This window comes from Phyllobates terribilis, unplaced genomic scaffold (assembly GCF_046119375.1).
Source record: "Phyllobates terribilis strain yellow unplaced genomic scaffold, ASM4611937v1 Scaffold_4__5_contigs__length_816908805, whole genome shotgun sequence".
In the NCBI taxonomy this organism is placed as follows: domain Eukaryota; kingdom Metazoa; phylum Chordata; class Amphibia; order Anura; family Dendrobatidae; genus Phyllobates; species Phyllobates terribilis.
In genome coordinates this window covers 352,950,424-352,970,723 of record NW_027362764.1, presented here as the reverse complement: position 1 = coordinate 352,970,723, position 20,300 = coordinate 352,950,424, and the positions used below count along the sequence as shown (strand labels likewise).

The 20,300-nt window shown below is 46.5% G+C and overlaps 1 protein-coding gene across 1 annotated transcript in view; it reads right to left on the bottom strand.

Moving 5' to 3' along the window:
• The window catches only part of SLC6A18 (solute carrier family 6 member 18), a 1,027,837-nt gene that overhangs the window by 337,704 nt on the left and 669,833 nt on the right, over positions 1-20,300 (bottom strand). Inside the window, exon 9 of the mRNA XM_073676926.1 lies at positions 25-229. Coding sequence (XP_073533027.1) covers positions 25-229 — 205 coding nt within the window. The remainder of the gene's footprint in view (positions 1-24; positions 230-20,300) is intronic.

The following is a 20,300-nucleotide window of genomic DNA, read 5'->3' as shown; positions in this document are numbered from 1 at the left end:
ATAGTGATATTATTTTGAACTTACCAGTTATAGCCTCAATTGGGATCCATTTTGGAAATAATTTAAGATCTAATATTGGTGTAAGCACTCCTTCAATATTTCCAAACATTGAAGACAAACCAAGGCTGAATAACATTATAAAAAACAGAACAGCCCACACCTGGGATGCGGGCATTTGAATAATTGCTTCAGTAAAGACAATAAATGCCAATCCAGTGCCAGATGCGCTCTGAAAAAGGAAAATTATGTTACTATACCAAGAAAATGTTAATCTACTATTTGTAGTTATAGCTAAAAGTACAGTTGTGCTCAGAAGTTTACATACCCCGGCAGAATTTTTGCTTTCTTGGTCTTGTTTCAGAGAATATGAATGATAGAAAAAACTTTTTCTCCACTCATGGTTATTGGTTGGGTGAAGCCATTTATTGTCAATCTACTATGTTTTCTCTTTTAAAATCTTAATGACAACAAAAACATCCAAATGACCCTGATCAAAAGTTCACATACTCCAGTTCTTAATACCATGTATTGCTCCCTCTAACATCAATGACAGCTTGAAGTCTTTTGTGGTAATTGTGGATGAGGTTCTTTATTTTCTCAGATGGTAAAGCTGCCCATTCTTCTTGGCAAAAAGCCTCCACTTCCTGTAAATTCCTGGGCTGTCTAGCATGAACTACGCACTTGAGATCTCCCCACAGTGGCTCAATGATATTGAGGTCAGGAGACTGGGATGGCCACTCCAGAACCTTCACTATGTTCTGCTTTAGCCAATGACAGGTCGACTTAGCCTTGTGTTTTGGATCGTTGTCATGTTGGAACGTCCAAGTACGTCCCATGCGCAGCTTCCGGGCTGATGAATGCAAATTTGTCTCCAGTATTTGCTGATAATGTGTTACATTCATCTTTCCTTCAACTTTCACCAAGTTTCCTGTGCCTTTGTAGCTCACACATCCCCAAAACATCAGCGATCCACCTCTGTGCTTTACTTTAGGAATGGTGTTCCTTTCATCATAGGCCTTGTTGACCGCTCTCCAAATGTAACGTTTATGGTTGTGACCAAAAGTAAAATTTTGGTCTCATCACTCCAAATTACTTTGTTCTAGAAGTTTTGAGGCTTGTCTCTGTGCTGTTTGGCGTATTGTAGGCGAGATAATTTGTAGCATTTGCGCAGTAATGGCTTTCTTCTGGCCACTTGACCATGCAGCCCATTTTTCTTCAAGTGCCTCCTTATTGTGCATCTTGAAACAGCCACACCGCTAGTTTTCAGAGAGTCCTGAATTTCAGCTGATGTTATTTGTGGGTTTTTGCATCCCGAACAATTTTTCTAGCAGTTGTGGTGGAAAGTTTTGTTGGTCTGCTTGACCGTGGTTTGGTTTTTACAGAGCCCCTGATTTTCCATTTGTTAATCACAGTTTGAATGCTGCTGACTGGCATTATCAATTCCTTGGATATCTTTTTGTATCCCTTTCCTGTGTTATACAGATCAACTACCTTTTCTTGTACATCCGTTGACAATTCTTTTGCTTTCCCCATGACTCACAATCCAGAAATGTCAGTAGCTGGATGAAAGATGTCTGTCTGGATCCGAGAAACTCACTCAGCTTTTATGCACACACACTGATTACAAGCAAACAGGTCACAGGTGAGGATGTTACCTTTAGTAGCCATTCAAACCCATTTGTGTCAAATTCTGAGCATCAGGCCAAAATCACCAGGGTATGTGAGCTTTTGATCAGGGTCATTTGGATGTTTTTTGGTTATCATTAAGATTTAAAAAGAGAAAACACAGTAGTTTGACAATAAATGGCTTCACCCAACCAATACCATGAGTGGAGAAAAAGTTTTTTTGTTATCATTCATATTCTCTGAAACAAGGCAAGGAAAGCAAAAATTCTGCCGGGGTATGTAAACTTTTGAGCAGAGCTGTATTCTAAACAGGGACACCATCAGGGCATTACTGGTGTATGGCCCATTTTCTTTTTTGTGATTTTTAAACAGTAAAAAATGACAATATTTATATTCTGTGCCTAAAATACAAAGGAAATGTGTCATCTTTAATTGTAGGCCTTTTAGAGATCATTTTGTATTCAACTTGCTTAAATGTTCACAATAACAGTTATTTTGACCAGGCGTCCCCAAACTTTTACATGCCACTGTATAGGTCTCACAGGATAGGTGATAATTTATTGATCAGTATGGTTCCAACCATTGGAAACTGGACCAATCAGAGCAATAAGGCACTTTTCTCCCCGTTTTAAAATGGAGCAGTAGGTCAGATGTCTGACCTTCGCTCCATTCATCCTCTATGAGGCCTGCCAGAAAAAGCCACGTGCAGCACTCGGCAGCTACACAGGGAGTGAATATTCATATATTGTAATTTTTACATTTTAAAAATTACAAAAAGGAAACTGGGCCAAAGTAAAAATTTGGGCACTGTTGCATATTTGTGCGTGCAGATAACTTTGACAAAGGTTTAAGAGCTTACTTAGTCTTTTAGGGTTATGGCTTGTTCACTTTCATCATTCGGAAAGGAAAGGCCAGGCGATGCAAATTATAAAAACCCTGCCTCCTTTAACATTGTAAAAAAAAACAGCAGCCATGGATTCTTCTAATCAGCTGCCAACACTCTGAAAATGTTGGAGGCCCACAAAGCAGGAGAAGGTTATAAGAAGACAACAAAGCATTTTCAAGTTGACCTTTCCTCAGTTTGAAATGTTATTAAGAAATGGCAGGCAACAGAAACAGTGGAGGTCAGGATAAGATCTGGAAAACCAAGCAAAATTTCAGTGAGACCTGCTCGTAGGATTGCTAGATTGGCAAATCAGAATTGACTGCAACAGACCTTCAGAAAGACTTAGCAGACTCTGGAGTTGTGGTACATTGTTCTACTTTTCAGAGACATCTGCACAAATATTGTCTTCATGGTCGAGTCATTTAGAAAAAACCTCTCCTGCATACTCACCATAAATTTCAGTTTCAGAAGTATGCAAAAGAAAAACAAGCCTGGTGGATTTTGGAAACAAATCCTGTGGACTAGAGATGAGCGAACTTGTTTAAAAAACGTCCACCAATCTCAAATTAGTCATGAACATTGCACATTCAGATTCGTGTTTGGATTCCCGAGAATTTTCTTCAAAATCACCAAAATTCAGCCAAAGTTAGGTAAATGATTGAGTTTCCACTAATGCTTTTGTTAAGACACAAGTCCAAATTTCAGAATCTAAATTATTTGTGCCAATAGTGTGGTCCATACACAAGTCCAAGTTTCAGAATCAAAATCCTTGGGCTAAGAGTGTGGTCCAGAAACTAGTGATGAGTGAGCACTAAAATGCTAATGTGCTCATTGCTCAGGTTAAGCAAATCATGATACTTGGGTGTTCGACCCGAGCAATGAGCCCAATGTAAGTCAATGGAAAACTCGAGCATTTTTCCGGCGACCCCCACCGGAGGTTTGGAGGGGGCCTAAAGATTGGCCAAATCGATGGAAACAGTGCTCAAATTATATGAGAACTGCATGGGGAAGATGCCTTGAAGCATCTCTGACTCCCAGGTCACTGCGGTGAACAATGTTATCAGAGTATTACGCCACTTTTACGGACTCACACTAAAACATACAAAAACGAAGCCAAATGGATTTTCCTGTAAAAAAATGTTAAGGAACATTCTTTCTACGGTAATGACTTGCATTTAAGGTAAAATAAATAACAAAAAACAAAAATACTCCTCCACACCTTGGCCTATGTTGACACGTAGCGTTTTTGAGGCATTTTTGCACTTTTGCATTGCTTTCAACAGTGAACAATACATTCACCAGTAAATGTAATTTTAACATTTTACTACCTTATACGGCCATGTGGTGTGTGAGACATGATCAGGCACATCCTGTTTAATTTATGAAGGAGGAACTGGGAAAGTCAAAAAGCCTATTTTTTCAAGGCCATCAGGCAGTTCTTACTATTGTTAGAGGGCCAGGAGTCGTCCCTCTCTATTGTTAGAGGGCCATCAGCCGGCTATACTTTGTTGTTCTCATTATTAAGGAGTGGGTCTACTATACTGTTATTGCGCATGCAGTGACTGCAAGGGCTGCCAAAAATGTGGACACACTCTAATACCCCTTTGAAGAGACGTAGAGGAGGGCCTCATTAGAAAAAATTGTCCCTATTATTAAGGAGTGGGTCTCCTATAATAGTAATGCCCATGCAGTGACTGCAAGGGCTGCCAAAATTTGTAAGCACTCCAATACCCCTTTGAAAAGACGTAGAGGAGGTCCTCATTAAAAACAATTATTACCATTGTTAAGGAGTAGGTCTCCTATACTGGTAATGTCCATGCACTAAGTGCATGGGCAGAAAAACATTTACCCCTATGGGGTATACTTGAACATACTGTATTACATACAGAATGTTAGAGATAGGCCTCTAAAAAAATTTCCTACTGGCATCATAAACACCCTTAAAAAAATTGTGGGTATTGCATCACGGTCACCCTGGTGATATGGTGATGGAAAATGAGGAGAAAGAGAAGGGGGAGGACAAGATAAAATAGACAAAATCCTGAAGGGTATACCCATGTCTGGGTGTGAAGAGGTGCATCCACTGCTATCATTTTGAGAAGTCTGGCCCAATCCTGCCCTTGTTCATTTTTCTATGAGTCAGCCTGTCAGCATTTTCATTTGACAGCTGGATGCGCCTATCTTTTATAATACCCCCGGCAGAACTAAAAACCTGCTCTGACAAAACGCTAGTGGCAGGGCAGTCCAGGAACTCCAAGGCGTAGAGAGCCAGTTCATGCCACGTGTCCAGGTTGGATACCCAATAGTTATAAGACACAAAGGAATCACAGAGGACTTTGGTACCATCGGTAAGGTACTCCTTCAGCATCTTCCAAAACTTTTCCCTCATTGTCAGAGTACCACGCACATCTGGGCCTGGGCACTGGGAGGGCTTTAGAAAACTGTCCCAGACCTTTGACAGTATTCCCCTGCATCCTATTTGTGTCTCCCTCACCTGTACTCCTTGATTGTCCAACAAACTGTGTTTTCTGCCGCCAGCGTTTTCAGATGGGAATTTTTTTAATAATTCTACAACAAGGACCTTCTGGTACTGCAACATTTTATTAGACCTGTCTGCTAGAGATGAGTGAATATTTCAACATTCGGTTTGGATTACAAACGCCAAATTTACAATATTCGCCAATTTATTCAACGAATATTCGCCGAACATTGCCAATGCCTTTGGATTCAATGGGAGGCAAAAACAAATGCATATACAACACTTTAAATGGGCCCAAAAAGCTGTCAAAACAGATCAAATTAGGGGCAGACACCAGGAAAGTGGCCTCAATTGACCCACAGTACAAATTTTATAATGGCACAGCAGCAATCAGCCATGGGGGTATCAGGGTCTGGGCCAGCATTTACAGCTTTGAATTGAACTTCAAATAAGACGAGGTGAGTGAGGGATCAGTGTAGGTCTCCTGTGCTGGAAGCCCTAATACCACATGCAACAGCTCAACCTGCTTTTATACTCAGCCACACTCAGATGGTAGAAAAATCAGCTTCTTAGATACAAAAATTTAAGGATAGTAACACGGGTAGTTGATTGACAGTAAGCGGAGGCCTGCTGGTCTGGTTGGCCTACTGTTACAGACAGGGGTGTGACTAAGCGAGCATCGGATTGTTCACTAGAGCCTCTGATGGTGAGGTTAGACTTGGCTCCCAATGAATGCCAGGTGCCACTCCAGGACAGACCAATGAACGCGCAGCAGCTGGACCCAGTAGGACAGACTAGATGGTGCAGCAGGCAGAGTCTGTATCAGGAGTGCAGCAGGCAGAGTCTGTATCAGAGTGCAGCAGGCAGAGTCAGTATCAGAAATCAGCAAGCAGAGTCTGTATCAGAGTGCAGCAGGCAAAGTCTGTATCAGGAGTGTAGCAGGCAGAGTCTGTATCAGAGTGCAGGAGGCAGAGTCTGTATCAGAGTGCAGCAGGCAGAGTCTGTATCAGAGAGCAGCAGGCAGAGTCTGTATCAGGAGTGCAGCAGGCAGAGTCTATATCAGGAGTGCAGCAGGCAGAGTCTATATCAGGAGTGCAGCAGGCAGAGTCTGTATCAGAGTGCACAGGCAGAGTCTTTATCAAAGTGCAGCAGGCAGAGTCTGTATCAGGAGTGCAGCAGGCAGAATCTGTATCAGAGTGCAGCTGGCAGAGTCTGTATCAGAGTGCAGCAGGCAGAGTCTGTATCAAGAATGCAGCAGGCTGAGTCTGTATCAGAGTGCAGCAGGCAGAGTCTGTATCAGGAGTGCAGCAGGACTGGTACGCAAAGTTACACAACTTAGACTGCAGAACAGGAAGGTTCCATTACAGCCAACCCAATAGATGAAGACCCAATCAGGATTCCCCACATTTAAAAAATTAGTGGCAAATGCCAGCAAAGTGGCATCAATTTCACTACTGTAGAAATAGTGTAAATAAGACCCACATCTCTTCCAATACAGCCAACCCAGGAGATGGTGACCTAACCAGGAGTGTTCACATTGCCCTAAATGAGGGCCTAGCACCACCGAAGTGGCATCAGTGTCATCAGACTATAAATAGTTTAACGCAGACTCATACCTCTCCCACTACAGCCAACTCAGGAGATGCAGACTCAATCGGAAGTGTTTACATTTAAAAAAATCGGGCCTAAGACCACCATTTCCGTGGACAACAGATTGGAGATGGTGGAGTTCAACCTCTTAGCTTTGTCATGTGTAGGATGAAACAATCTTTTACGTGACCACAACAGCGGGATTGAGGGCTGGCTGCAGTGCTGAGAGAGGGCAGAGTACGGTGAAACGGACAAACCGATAGACCATGAGTGAGGGCAAGCAGAGATGTTATGGTGGATTGAGAAATGTGTGGTGTGCTCAGAGAAACAAACACAGCAGGCATGTCCACTGCTCTTACAACTGATGGGCTGTCACTCAGCCTAACCGCAGTGGGTATACAGCTGGTTCTGTCGGACACCTGCGTGACACAACTTGGCACGGTAACAGAGGAGGAGGAAGAAGCAGCAGAGGTGTTTGATGGGGCGGCTGATGGTTGTTTATTGAAAATCAATTTAGAGTTTATAATGTTTGTGCGTCCGTTTGGGGAGAATAATATCTTCATCAAATGCTCAATTTCACTACAGTATAACTATAGAAATGCATGGAGACCAAAACCTTTTCCACTACAGTCAACCCAATGGATGGAGACCCATTCAGGATTTCCCACATTTCCAAAAATTAGCGGCAGACACCAGCGTAATGTAATCAATTTCACTACAGTAGAAATAGTGTAAATAAAACCCACACCTGTTCCAGTACAGCCAACCTAGGAGATGGAAACCTAACCAGGAGTGTTCACATTGCCCTAAATGAGGGCCAAACATCACCAAAGTGGCATCAATTTCACTAGACTATAAGTATTGCAAAGGAGGCCTAAACCAGTTCCACTGCAGCCAACCCAATAGATAGAGACCCAATCAGGATTCCCCACATTTAAAAAAAGTGGCATCAATTTCACTACTGTACAAATAGTGTAAATAAGACACACACCTCTTCCAGTACAGCCAACCCAGGAGATGGAGACCTAACCAGGAGTGTTCACATTGCCCTAAATGAGGACCTAACACCACCGAAATGGCATCAATGTCATCAGACTGCAAGTAGTTTAACGCAGACCCAAACCTATCCCACTATAGCTAACCCAATGGATGGAGACACAATCAGAATTCTCCACAATTTCCAAAATTAGGACCTAAAACCTGCAGCAGCAGCAGTAGCAGCAGCAAGAGCAGACACAGAAGCCATATCACAGACTGCAATTTCAAGAGATTAATGCAGCACACTCAAAACTACAACATCGCTTACTCTGTACAGTCTGCAATTGGGGTGCAAAAGTCCTTGGAGATCCATGACTTGTTCATCTTGATGAAAGTTAGGCGGTCTACACTTTCAGGGGACAGCTGGGTGCACTTATCCATCAAGACACTACCAGCAGTGCTGAAGACGCATTCAGAGAGAACGCTGGCTGCCGGGCATGATAAAACCTCCAAGGTGTGCGAGGCGAGCTCAGGCCATTCATCCATTTTTGAAGACCAAAATGTAAAAGGGTCCAAACCTTCCCTGATGGTATTGATATTGAACTCTAGATACTCCTGCACCATCCTCTCCAGTCGTTCACCATGTGTCAGACCTGGGTCTGAGGAACAGAAGTAGTTTTGTACCACTGAAAATATACCATCCGACTGAGACATATATTGATTTTGTGAAAAGAGATGTCAATATTTTACTGAATCAAATGCAGCGAGAGGGTTTTCAGATCAGTGGTAATTTAACATTTGAAGAGAGGGAAGCCCTCAAACAATTGCAAGGGGACAAGCAAATTGAAATTAAGCCTGCCGACAAGGGGGGAGTCAATTGTTATAATGGATCGTGGTAAATACATACGTGAGATCCAGAGACAATTGACTGATATTGAAACATATATGCCATTAAAAAAGAATCCATTACAGGAAATACTAATTAAAATAAAAAATATGGTTGATAAACATAGGTCCAGGGGTATTATTGATACTAAATTAGTGGAATATTTGATTAAAACAGATCCTATTACCCCTGTGATCTATGCATTACCTAAAGTCCACAAAACTTTGATCGATCCCCCCGGCAGGCCCATAGTGGTTTCGTCAGAATCTGTGTTAAGCTCCTTGTCAATTGTTTTGGAACAAATTCTGACTCCTTTTACCAAAAAAAGTAAGTCTTTCTTACTTGATACCGGCGATTTTTTGCAAAAAATTTAAAATGTTGATGACATCTCTGAAAATGCTATTATTGCTACTATTGATGTAGTATGTTTATATACTTCTATTGAACATCAAAAAGGATTAAGTGCAGTTAATTGGACATTAGAAGAATTTCGAGTCCCTGAGACACGGCGAGAATTTATATTTGACCTGATGGAAATTGTTTTATATGAGAATTACATTTTATTCCAGGATGTTTTTTACAAACAGAAAAGGGGATCAGCGATGGGTGCGAATATGCCCCCCCCATGCGCAAATCTTTATATGACATTTTTTGAGGAGAAGTTTTTCTATTGTCATGATTTATTTAAAACCTATGCCAAAATTTGGCTGAGATTTATAGATGATATTTTTTTTCGTATGGGAGGGGCCACATGAAACACTAATGGAATTTCAAAACTATTTAAATAGTGTATGGACAGAATTAAATTTTACTTTATCATATGATGGTGAATGTATGCATTTTTTGGATACAATGGTCAGCAAGACTAGCACTGGACATGTCGATGTTGATCTATACAAAAAGAATACAGATAGGAACAGCTTTTTACATTTTAAAAGTGCCCACCCATATTCCATGAAACAGGTGATTCTTTGATTGCAGTTTTTGAGGGTAAAAAGGATTGTTACAGATCCTTTAATCTGTAAGCAGCGTATAACAGAAATGAGGAATAACTTCCAGCATCGTGGTTATCCTAAACATGTCTTGGATCAGGCAGAGAGAGACATGGGATTTGTAAGGGTTAAAAGAGACAGCAATATGCCACAAATACCTTTTGTAAGACAATACCATCCAATCAATGTTAAAGTGGATAAAATAATTAAAAAACATTGGCATATTTTGAGGGAAGTTTTCCCAACTGTGAATGAATTTCAAACACCTCCCCGAATCTGTAATAAAAAGGTTCCTAACATCAGGGATAAATTAGTGCGTGCTGATGTAGGCAGTGATTTATTGATCCCCAGACAGACATTCCTTAGTACAAAAAGTAAAGGAACATATCCCTGTTTGGGATGTGTGCAATCTAACAACGTTATCAGAGGAGAATATTGTGGCGCCCTGCTGAGCACTGGTGCCACAGAACCTAGAAGGGTGCATGGATGGACTTCTCCACAAGAGGCCCTCACACATTCACACACCTCCACTCTACCACCTCAGACCAGCAGAGGGAGCCTGTTAGGGATATATATAGGGAGGGTGGAGCCAGGCAGCTCAGTTAGTGAGAAGTTAGTCTCTCAGACACAGAGAGGAACACAGCTCAGAGTTGAGCAGAGAGCGTGCTGATGCTCAGAGAGCAGTGAAGAGGCAGCACACTGGCTGCCGTGCTTAGGCGAGTCAAGGCCTACAGCACAATCGAAAGCCTAGTGAGGGCCTGAGTGGGCCGAAAGCGAGAGGAGAAGGAAGAAGTAGCAAGGGGGCAGAGAAGCATACCAGGCTCACCCTGATATATATACGGGACACCGGGTCCATGCCTACAGGGACTCTTTATACCCAGTAGGAACCACCGGAACCTCTGGAGGACTACAGGTCCCAGGTTTACCAAAAGCTGACTACAGTACCAGGGCTAGGAGTCATGGAGGCCCCAGCAACCAGGGAGAGTGATCTCCATAGAGAAGGCCCTACCACTAGGTCAGCAGGTGCAAAGAGAGACAGTAACCAAGCTAGGCCAAGTTCCAGGCAGGCCAGAAGCTTAGCAAGTAAAGCAACGGATCAGGAGGCCCTATACCCGCTCACTGGGGAAAGTCCAAAAGTGCGCCTTTGCCTGGAGTACCCTGGACCGTCCCTGCACCATCACCAGTAAAGGTACTGAAGCTTACCCCCGTGTGAGTGTCCGTCTTTCCTCCGGGACCATCCAGCCGTCTCTCCCCTGCACCACCATCCATTACTGCCCTGGAGCTAGCTCTACCTGTGGAGAGCCACACCATCCCTGCTGCCGTAACACCAGCTCCAGAGGACTGCTCTGCAGCGGCGGCACCCCATAGCCGCATTCCACAGGTGGCGTCACAAACTTTCCCAAATCCCCTATAAACTATTCCCCCTTTTACTGACCGCCCTGTGTCACGGACCTGGCCAGCCACCGTGATATCCCCCAGCAACCAGAGGCCCGGCTGCCGAGTACCCCACGGCCCAGGGGGCGAGTCAATATTTCTGCCACCGCCTTACTGGTAAGAGATTTTATAGATACCAGCAGGTGTAGTTCTATAGAAACTTAAAACTTAACGTTTAATACCATTAGATAAAATATATGCCAAATGCAAGGACCTAAAAACACACAGAGCGCGATTAGGATTCAAAAGAGGATCTAATAGAGCATGAAGTAGCGCTGTCTGGTGAATGAGCTGCGCGACTTTGGGCAGCGTGCATACCGCATGTCCTCTTTTTTCTTTCCCCTGATGAATAGCTAAGGCTAAGAAACGCGTCGGGAGCGGCATCTGGGGAGCGGTATTTGGTTGGTGACCTTATGAATTTCGGTTCACCATCACCATATGGAGCCCCCTCTGAGATCCGAGAGCATGGACAGTCATCAAAATTGGTGAGGATGTTCCATTTCTATATAGCAGAGTTAAATGGTCACCATTGATGGGGCGAGTGTTTTCATGTTCCCATATCTCAGGGTGAATACCTTCATGTTCCCACATTTTGGGGTACAATAAGTTGATATAGTGTACTGTGGGCTTCATTATCTTTTTTTCCTATTTGCCATTTCTTCCTTGGTTTGTGTTAGAGATGCAATATGCTTATATGACATATATCTATATCTCTGGAAGTAACAATATATGGAAGTTCTCTTGGCTATTATATATCACAGGCAGTCAAACTGTGTGTTTTTAGGTCCTTGCATTTGGCATATATTTTATCTAATGGTATTAAACGTTAAGTTTTAAGTTTCTATAGAACTACACCTGCTGGTATCTATATCTACTTTTGTGTAGTTGTTCCTATTATCCCCGTTGCTGCATTTTGATAAGAGATTTTATATCAAAGGTTTTTTTACCTGTAAATCTGCCAACGTTATCTATTTGATAAAGTGCCCTTGTGGCTCTATATATATAGGCGAGACTACACAGGCAGTCGGTGTACGCATTAATAAGCATAAATCTACTATTAGATGTTGCGATACTACATTTCCGTTACCACTGCATTTCAAAGGAAAAAAACACTCTGTGGCACAATTAAAATATCAAGTAATTGAAGAAGTTAGTGTACCGAGAAGAGGGGGAAGCCTCAAAAAACTCCTTTTGAGGAGAGAGGCATTTTGGATTTTTACACTTAATAGTTTATCTCCCAATGGTTTGAATAAGGAATAAAGTGTAAGCCAAATGTTCTAAATCATTATTTTTCCTTTTTTCAGACCATTCAAAACCAATGAATATTTTTTCGAGACATTACAGTATTGGATGAGGCCGATAAGAAGGTGATCTCCAGATATGACCATATCTTGCAGCAGTGAAATATATTATTTGGGGAATAATACTATAGTGTTATGATTTCTCTCATTTTTTATTAACTTGATGTAACTCATTTTGACAATAGAATTAGTGGTAGGAGTGACTATGAACATGATTAGGTGGAAATTCGATGGTTTGTGATGCTATAATTATGACATGACCCTACACACAATGATCTGATTATCGGTACTGTTATTTTTTTGAGGATTAGTGTCAATGAATTAAAAATATTAATTTAATTGTGCCAGCATTATAAAATTAATAAAAATTATAAAAAGTTTTTTAAAAAAATCTTTATAAAAAATCTTTAATAAAATAAATTTCTTAATTTTTTTCTGTAAAATTGCATTAATTGTAATAATTATGGATTGTCTATTTATATATTCTAGATAGGTAAATCAACAATGGGATATTTAATATTTGGAGGAATTTTTGGCGTTATATGCAAGAATGTTTAGGTTTTTGTTTTGTTGTACTGGTATGGAGATATTATATTAATTTATGATGTCATTCTTGATGCCTATTTCTGTTTTTTGCTTTATTTATGATGTTTATTTATTATTTCATGTATGATGTTATATTTTGTGTAATGTTCTGTTGTGGTTTTCTATAATATATATGACGCGCCCCTGGGCCTGTGTCGCGCTGCGTTGCGCATGCGGGAGCTTACCCGGAGCCGGATCTCTTGAGGGTTGTAGTCTCGTGGCGGTGATCCGGTCCGTGCCCAGGGAGTCAAACTAAGCGGCGAGTCTATTAGCAGTTGATGTTGGACGACTACGCCAGGGAGCTGCTGCTGCAGGGCAGACCGCTGAGGCCGGTGGTAGGATTGTGCAGCGTGATAGTATAACCCCCAACGGGAGGGGTATGGCCTCAGGGCAGCCGACGTGGATGATGGGGGTAGCAGGAACCACTCGGAGACGGTACTGTGTAGTTCAGGGTCTTTACTGGTCACAAAGATAGACCCTCCCGGAGTACTGGCTAGCGATTGGGGCCTGGTCAGTCCTTGAGTAGATGGGATCTCTCCTGGCCAGGCGGAGTTGTAGGCCTCCCAAACTAACGATACTCTTCTGGCTACCTTGCTAGAGGCAGGTATAAGTAGCCCACGTCCCTGAGTGTACCGTGTGGTGCTCACCCGTATGGCCGGTGACTCGGGGCCTTCGGGTTTCTGGGCCAGAGGACCTGCAATCTCCTGCCGGTCGGTTTCTGCTGCTGGATAGGAGTTAGTCCCCACAGCCTCGGACTCCGGGTCCGGTGATCACTTCTCAGTCAGGGCGAGCTCTGCAGCTGCCAGCCCCTGACTCCTTGTAACACTGCTCCCACAGAGCTCCTGTTGTTTTGTTCCTATATTTGCTTCTTTCCTCTGCTTCTTCTCTACTCACTAACCCTGCCTCAGCCCTAGGTTTATATAGGGGAAGTTCTTCCCCTCCCAGGACTGGGCAGGAGGTGTGGCATGCATAGGATCCCTGACCAAGAGACCTCCCACCTGCTCTCAGACGTAATATCTCTATCACTGTGGCAACCAGACCCCTGGGGTGTCACATTCCCCCCTAGTGAAATTTAGTACTCCGGGACTAAACATATTTTTTTGGAAAAACATAACAAGGTATAACAATAACAATACAATAAGAAAACACATAAAGATGGTTACGGCGTGTCCGCAACCAGGTGCAGTTTTGAAGAAAAGCAAAGTGTCCATTTCACCAAAACAGGGAGATGTAACCAGGTAGGGGTCTGTCCTACCCCGAGTCCTTAACAGTCTTTAGTCCGTCCTGGGTTACGCTCCAACTATGTACATAGGATTCCCGGTAAATCCACCATGGACTCCTAAAAATAACTAGAAACACATAATTATTTACAAGTAACAGACAGGTGATCACAAATAAAACAATTTAAACACTTCAAATCCTCCAACGTGCGGGTAACTGGCCTCTAGTGGCCCTAGTGGACCTACGGAGCTGACTGTCTAGCCCTGAACTACAGGGTGTAGGAGCTGTCAAGGGTAAACTGGGCAGCTGTCTACCGGCTCTTTGGCTCACTAGGGGTACGGCAGGCTCACTATAAGCAGAGGGTTGATCCTCCTGTTCTGCTTGTGTGGAGTCTTCTGCCTCCTGGACCGGCTGCTCTTCCAGCTCTACCTGTCGCTCCGTAGGTGCTTGGGATGCTGGTTGGAGGAAGGTGAGTACGGGTACCACAACTGCGCCATTGACTTGAGTCCAAGACCGAGGGAAGTCTCCGAGCACAGTACTAACCATGTCTTCCCTTTCCTCTACGGGTCGAGGGTCTTCTTGTTCCTCTTCAGGGTTCCGTAGCTGTTCGGGACACTTCTTCAGGTGATCCCGGGATACAATGGTCGTGGTTTCCCCTCCGTCTTTACTGATGGTACAGACCTTTGGGTTGTCGTGGCTTGAGAGCAGTACGGTGTACGGGTCCTTCTCCCACTGGTCGTCCAACTTGTGGAGCCGTCTTTTTCTCTTCAAGACCTGCTCTCCGGGTACCAGGGGAACAGCGGGAGCATACTGGTTGTAAGTTTTCTCTTGTCTTTCCCTAGCCTGACAGAGACTTCGCTCCACGCTCTCCTGTACTCTCCGGTACTGCTGCTGCCTCTCTGTGTCCCAGTCTGCTTCTAGTGAAGTGTCCTCGGGTGTCAGGACTCCCATTTCCAGGTCAACAGGTAACTTACCAGGTCTCGCCCTCATTAGGTAAGCCGGGGTACAGTTGGTGGAACCTACCGGGATGTGGTTGTATAGGTCCACCAGATCGGGCAGCTTCTCAGGCCACAGACCGCGTTCTTCCAGGGGCAACGTTTTCAGAAGATCCATTACCACCTGGTTCATTTTCTCACAAAGTCCATTAGTTTGCGGATGATAGGGTGTCGTCCTTATCTTCCGGCAGCCATACAGAGTGCAGAATTCTTGGAAGACCTCCGCTTCAAAGGCAGGTCCCTGGTCTGTCAACACTTGGTCCGGGTACCCGTGTGGACGGCAGAAATGCTGCTGGAAGGCTCTAGCTGCTGTTCAAGCTGTTAAGTCCTTGACGGGGACGACAACCAAGAACCGGGAGTAGTGATCCACGATGGTTAGTGCGTAGACGTAGCCACTTCTGCTTGGGGTCAGTTTTACATGATCCAAGGCTACCAGTTCCAACGGCTGCCGGGTGACGATGGACTGCAGGGGAGTCTTCTGGCTGGCACGGTCCTTCCTTCTTAGGTTGCACGGGCCACAGTCTCTGCACCACCTCTCGATGGTTCCCCTCATGCCTACCCAGTGGAACCGCTCGCGCAGCAGGAACTCCAGCTTCTTCCATCCGAAGTGTCCAGCCCCGTCATGGTATGCCTCCATCACCATGGCTGCGTCTCTTCGTGGCACCACTACTTGCCAGATTAGTTCATGCGTCCGGGAGTTAACCATTCTGCGGCACAACTTCCCCTTGTAAAGGAACAGTCTACTCTTTTCTGCCCACAGTTGCTTGGCTTCCTCCGGAGCATCTGGGTCAAGGCGAGCCTCTGGCCGAGTCAGCATCTCCTTCACCAGCCGGACGGCAGGGTCACTGTCTTGCGTTTCCGTCCAGTTGTAGTGAGGTAAGGGGTTAAGCGTAGCGTCTTGCTTACTCCTTACCCGATGGGAATACTGGATAGTCCCATGACGGTGAAACGCGGGGAGTTCGACTTCTTCCAGTCCCTCTGGATCTTCTCCTACGTCCGGTAGGTTTGGCATCCTGGACAGGGCGTCCGCGTTGGTATTGGAGCGTCCTGCCCGGTATTTGATGGTGAACTCGTAGTTGGACAGGCGGGCCATCCATCTCTGCTCTAGGGCACCGAGTCTTGCCGTGTCCAGGTGTGTCAACGGGTTGTTATCCGTGTACACGACGAACCGGGAAGAAGCGAGGTAGTGCTTAAAGCGTTCGGTGACTGCCCACACCACTGCCAGGAACTCTAGCTTAAATGAGCTGTAATTCTCAGGGTTTCTTTCGGTGGGTCGCAGTTTTCGGCTGGCGTAAGCGATTACTCGCTCTTTCCCCTGCTGGATCTGGGACAGCACGGCTCCTAGCCCGATGTTACTTGCATCGGTGTAGAGGATAAAGGGCTGGCTGTAATCCGGGTACGCCAGGATTTCATCCCCCGTGAGGGCCATCTTCAGCTGGCGGAAGGACTCTTCTTCCAACTTCTCCCATCTGAAGGGCAGCTTCTGGTTCTTGGCCTTCCGGGACTGGCCTATCAGGAGGTCCTGCATAGGAGCTGCCTTTTTGGTGAAACCGGGGATGAACCTGCGGTAGTAGCCTACCAACCCGAGGAACTGCCGCACTTCCTTTACACTGGAGGGACTTGGCCATTCCTTAATTGCGGTGATCTTATCAGGGTCGGGAGCCACTCCGTCAGCGCTCACCACGTGTCCCAGGTACTGCACCTTTGGTTTCAGGAGGTGACACTTGGAGGGTTTCACCTTTAGGCCGTAGCTTGCCAGAGCTTCGAACACTTCCGCCAGGTGTTTCAGGTGGTCCTTATAAGTCTTAGAATATACGATGACATCGTCCAGGTACAACAGGACCGTCTCGAAGTTTCTGTGGCCCAGACAGCACTCCATTAATCGTTGGAAGGTTCCTGGTGCGTTGCAGAGTCCGAACGGCATGCAGGTAAACTCGCTAAGTCCCATCGGGGTGGTGAATGCGGTCTTCTCCCGGTCCGCCTCTGCTACAGGAACCTGCCAGTACCCGCTAGTGAGATCCAAGGTAGAGAAGAAGTTAGCAGATCTTAAAGCAGCCAAAGACTCCTCTATCCTTGGTAAGGGGTACGCATCCTTGTGTGTGATACGGTTGATTTTCCGGTAATCTACACACATCCTCATGGTATTGTCTTTCTTTTTGACTAAGACTAGTGGAGCTGCCCAGGGGCTACAGCTATCCCTGATCACCCCAGCCTCCTTCATGTCTCTAAGCATCCCCTTGGCGTGTTGGTAGTGTGCAGGGGGTACGGGTCGATACCTCTCTTTTATGGGAGGATGGTCTCCTGTGGGGATGTGGTGTTCTACCCCCTTGACTCGCCCGAAGTCTAACGGGTGTTTACTAAACACTCTCTCGTACTCTTGAACCACCCGATAGACTCCCTGTTTCTGGTGTGAGGGAGTGGAGTCAGTACCCAAATGTAGTTGCTGACACCAGTCCTCCATTGTTTTCTTAGAGCCGTTACCTTCCTCCGTGTGAGATGGAGGCAAGGGTTCCACAGATTGTATAGCATTTTGGTTAATGGTATATAATTTGGCTAGCGTGGCATACCGGGGCAGGTACACTTCCCTCTTCCCGATATTGATTATGCGAACGGGCACCCTCCCATGGCGTACATTAACCACCCCCCGTGCTGTCAAGATGGTGGGCCTACTGTCTGAGTAAACTGGTTCTACCATTGCCTGGTAATCTCTACCTCTCAGACCAATAGCTGCCCGGCACCAAATCATCATTTCACTTTTTGGGGGCATGGCAATAGGGAAAGGGTCACACATTCTCACGCTACCAATCTCACCGCCGGAGAGTTCCACCTGTTGCCGTCGCATCAGTGCCCGGATCTCTTTTTGGAGCACTCGCTGCTCGCCGGAGCTGGCGTTCTTGGCAACCTGCTGTAAAAGGAAAATCACCTCTGCAAGACAATTTTCAATTACATTAGTTCCTAGAGTTATCTTTGGGTGACTCTCGTGTTTGTCAATGTCTACAATGATCAGTCCCTGTGCTGCCAGTTCAACTCTACCAATTTTAATGGTCACCTCTTTAAATCCGATCTGTGGCACGGGCTGACCATTGCTGGCGATGATACTCAAGTCGTTGTCAGGGTAGCGGGTAATATCCGAGTCATTCCAGTACTGCTTGAAGAGCACGTACGGGATGGTGGTGACCTGTGACCCGGTGTCCAGTAGGGCACTCATAGGAATGCCATCCAGTACCACTGGTAAGACTGGACGTCCTCCCACATATTTGTCGCGCCAGTTCGATGGGCCTGATGATCTTTTTCCTAGGGGTTGGCCCTCTACCCTAGGTTGTACCAGTTTAAAGGACAGTACCTTGCCATATGTCCGGGTTGATTGCAGCGGCGGCAGATGGGTTGTCCGTCCTCGTTGTATCGGTCGCTGGGTCTTCCTCTGGCCGGTGGGGTCCTCCTTGGTCGACGCCACGGGATGTCCTCCGGTCCGGATGCCAGCTGGATCTTCCCTGGAGTGGAAACCTGTAAAGACTGCACAGTTCGGGTTAGCGCAGCAACGCTTTTAGCTAGCTCTTGGACCTGATGGTGCAGGTCTGGAGCCGAGTCATTGTTCAAAGCCTGCGCATCAGCTCCCACAGGCCCTGCCGACAAGGGCGCCGCCTCCTGGTGGTAAGTGGTAGTGGGGCGTCTGTGGGTCACAACGCCACCTGGTGCCGGTTCTCGGAGCACCCGGATGGCTCTGTCCTTGAACTGTGCAAATCCCAGATGAGGGTCCTGTAAGGCCATTGCCCGCAACTGGGTTCGGTGGGCATTGCAATATAAACCCTCTATAAATTGTTCAGTTAACAGCCTGTCCTCGTCTCCCACGCCGTCAGGGTCGGTCTGCTTAATGGCTCTCAGGGCCTCTTGTAGGTTCAGGGCATAGTCCCTTATACTCTCATGTGCCCTCTGTTTGCACCCGTAGAATCTAAGCTTGATCTCGGCTGAGGTGCGGGTATCAAAGGTGTCCCTCAGCCGGGTTAGTATCCCTGCGACAGTCCTCCCCCCAGGTGGCCAGGACTTTACCTCCCTTTGGGCTGCCCCGGTTAATTGGGCCACCAGGATGCTCACTTTTTGCTCTTCTGTGAGGGGGTACATCTGGAAGAGGCTATCCAGTTTTTCTCTAAAGTCCTGCAGGGTATGTGACTCCCCTGAGTACTGGGGTAGCCAGGCTGCCCCCGGGATATAGGGCATGGTGAAAGGCATGACCGCAACAGCGGTGGCGCTGGCGGGGGTTGGAGCGGTGAAGCTCTCCTCCGTATCCGACATCCTTCTCCCCCCTAGTGGACCGTGGCCTACCTTGCAATGATCCTCTTCCGTAGGCCGCGGCTCCGCAGTGGATCGTCAGGGTTGAGGACCTTCCGTCGCGCTCCTGTGACGTCGGCGTCTGCTGGGCTCCTTCCAGGACCTTACGCAACGTCCGGACGTGAGGCGGGGCTTCAGTTCTCGCGCGCTTTCGGAGTCCACGCCCCTCTTCTTCCCGCGCGGCGTCCTCAAGATGGCGTCCAATGGCGGGAAAACTCCACGGATGGCGGGAAGAAGGCCGAAGATGGCGCCGGATGGCGGGAAAACTCCACCGATGGCGGGAAGAAAGCGGAAGATGGCGCCGGATGGCGGGAATCTTCACCACGGGTAAGTTTTCACAGTCTTTTTCAGGCACGCAGTACCCGGTGGTTGCGGGCACGAAATCCTGCCGACTACGCCAAAAGTTGACGCGCCCCTGGGCCTGTGTCGCGCTGCGTTGCGCATGCGGGAGCTTACCCGGAGCCGGATCTCTTGAGGGTTGTAGTCTCGTGGCGGTGATCCGGTCCGTGCCCAGGGAGTCAAACTAAGCGGCGAGTCTATTAGCAGTTGATGTTGGACGACTACGCCACCCGTTGAGTGCAGCCAGGGAGCTGCTGCTGCAGGGCAGACCGCTGAGGCCGGTGGTAGGATTGTGCAGCGTGATAGTATAACCCCCAACGGGAGGGGTATGGCCTCAGGGCAGCCGACGTGGATGATGGGGGTAGCAGGAACCACTCGGAGACGGTACTGTGTAGTTCGGGGTCTTTACTGGTCACAAAGATAGACCCTCCCGGAGTACTGGCTAGCGATTGGGGCCTGGTCAGTCCTTGAGCAGATGGGATCTCTCCTGGCCAGGCGGAATTGTAGGCCTCCCAAACTAACGATACTCTTCTGGCTACCTTGCTAGAGGCAGGTATAAGTAGCCCACGTCCCTGAGTGTACCGTGTGGTGCTCACCCGTATGGCCGGTGACTCGGGGCCTTCGGGTTTCTGGGCCAGAGGACCTGCAATCCCCTGCCGGTC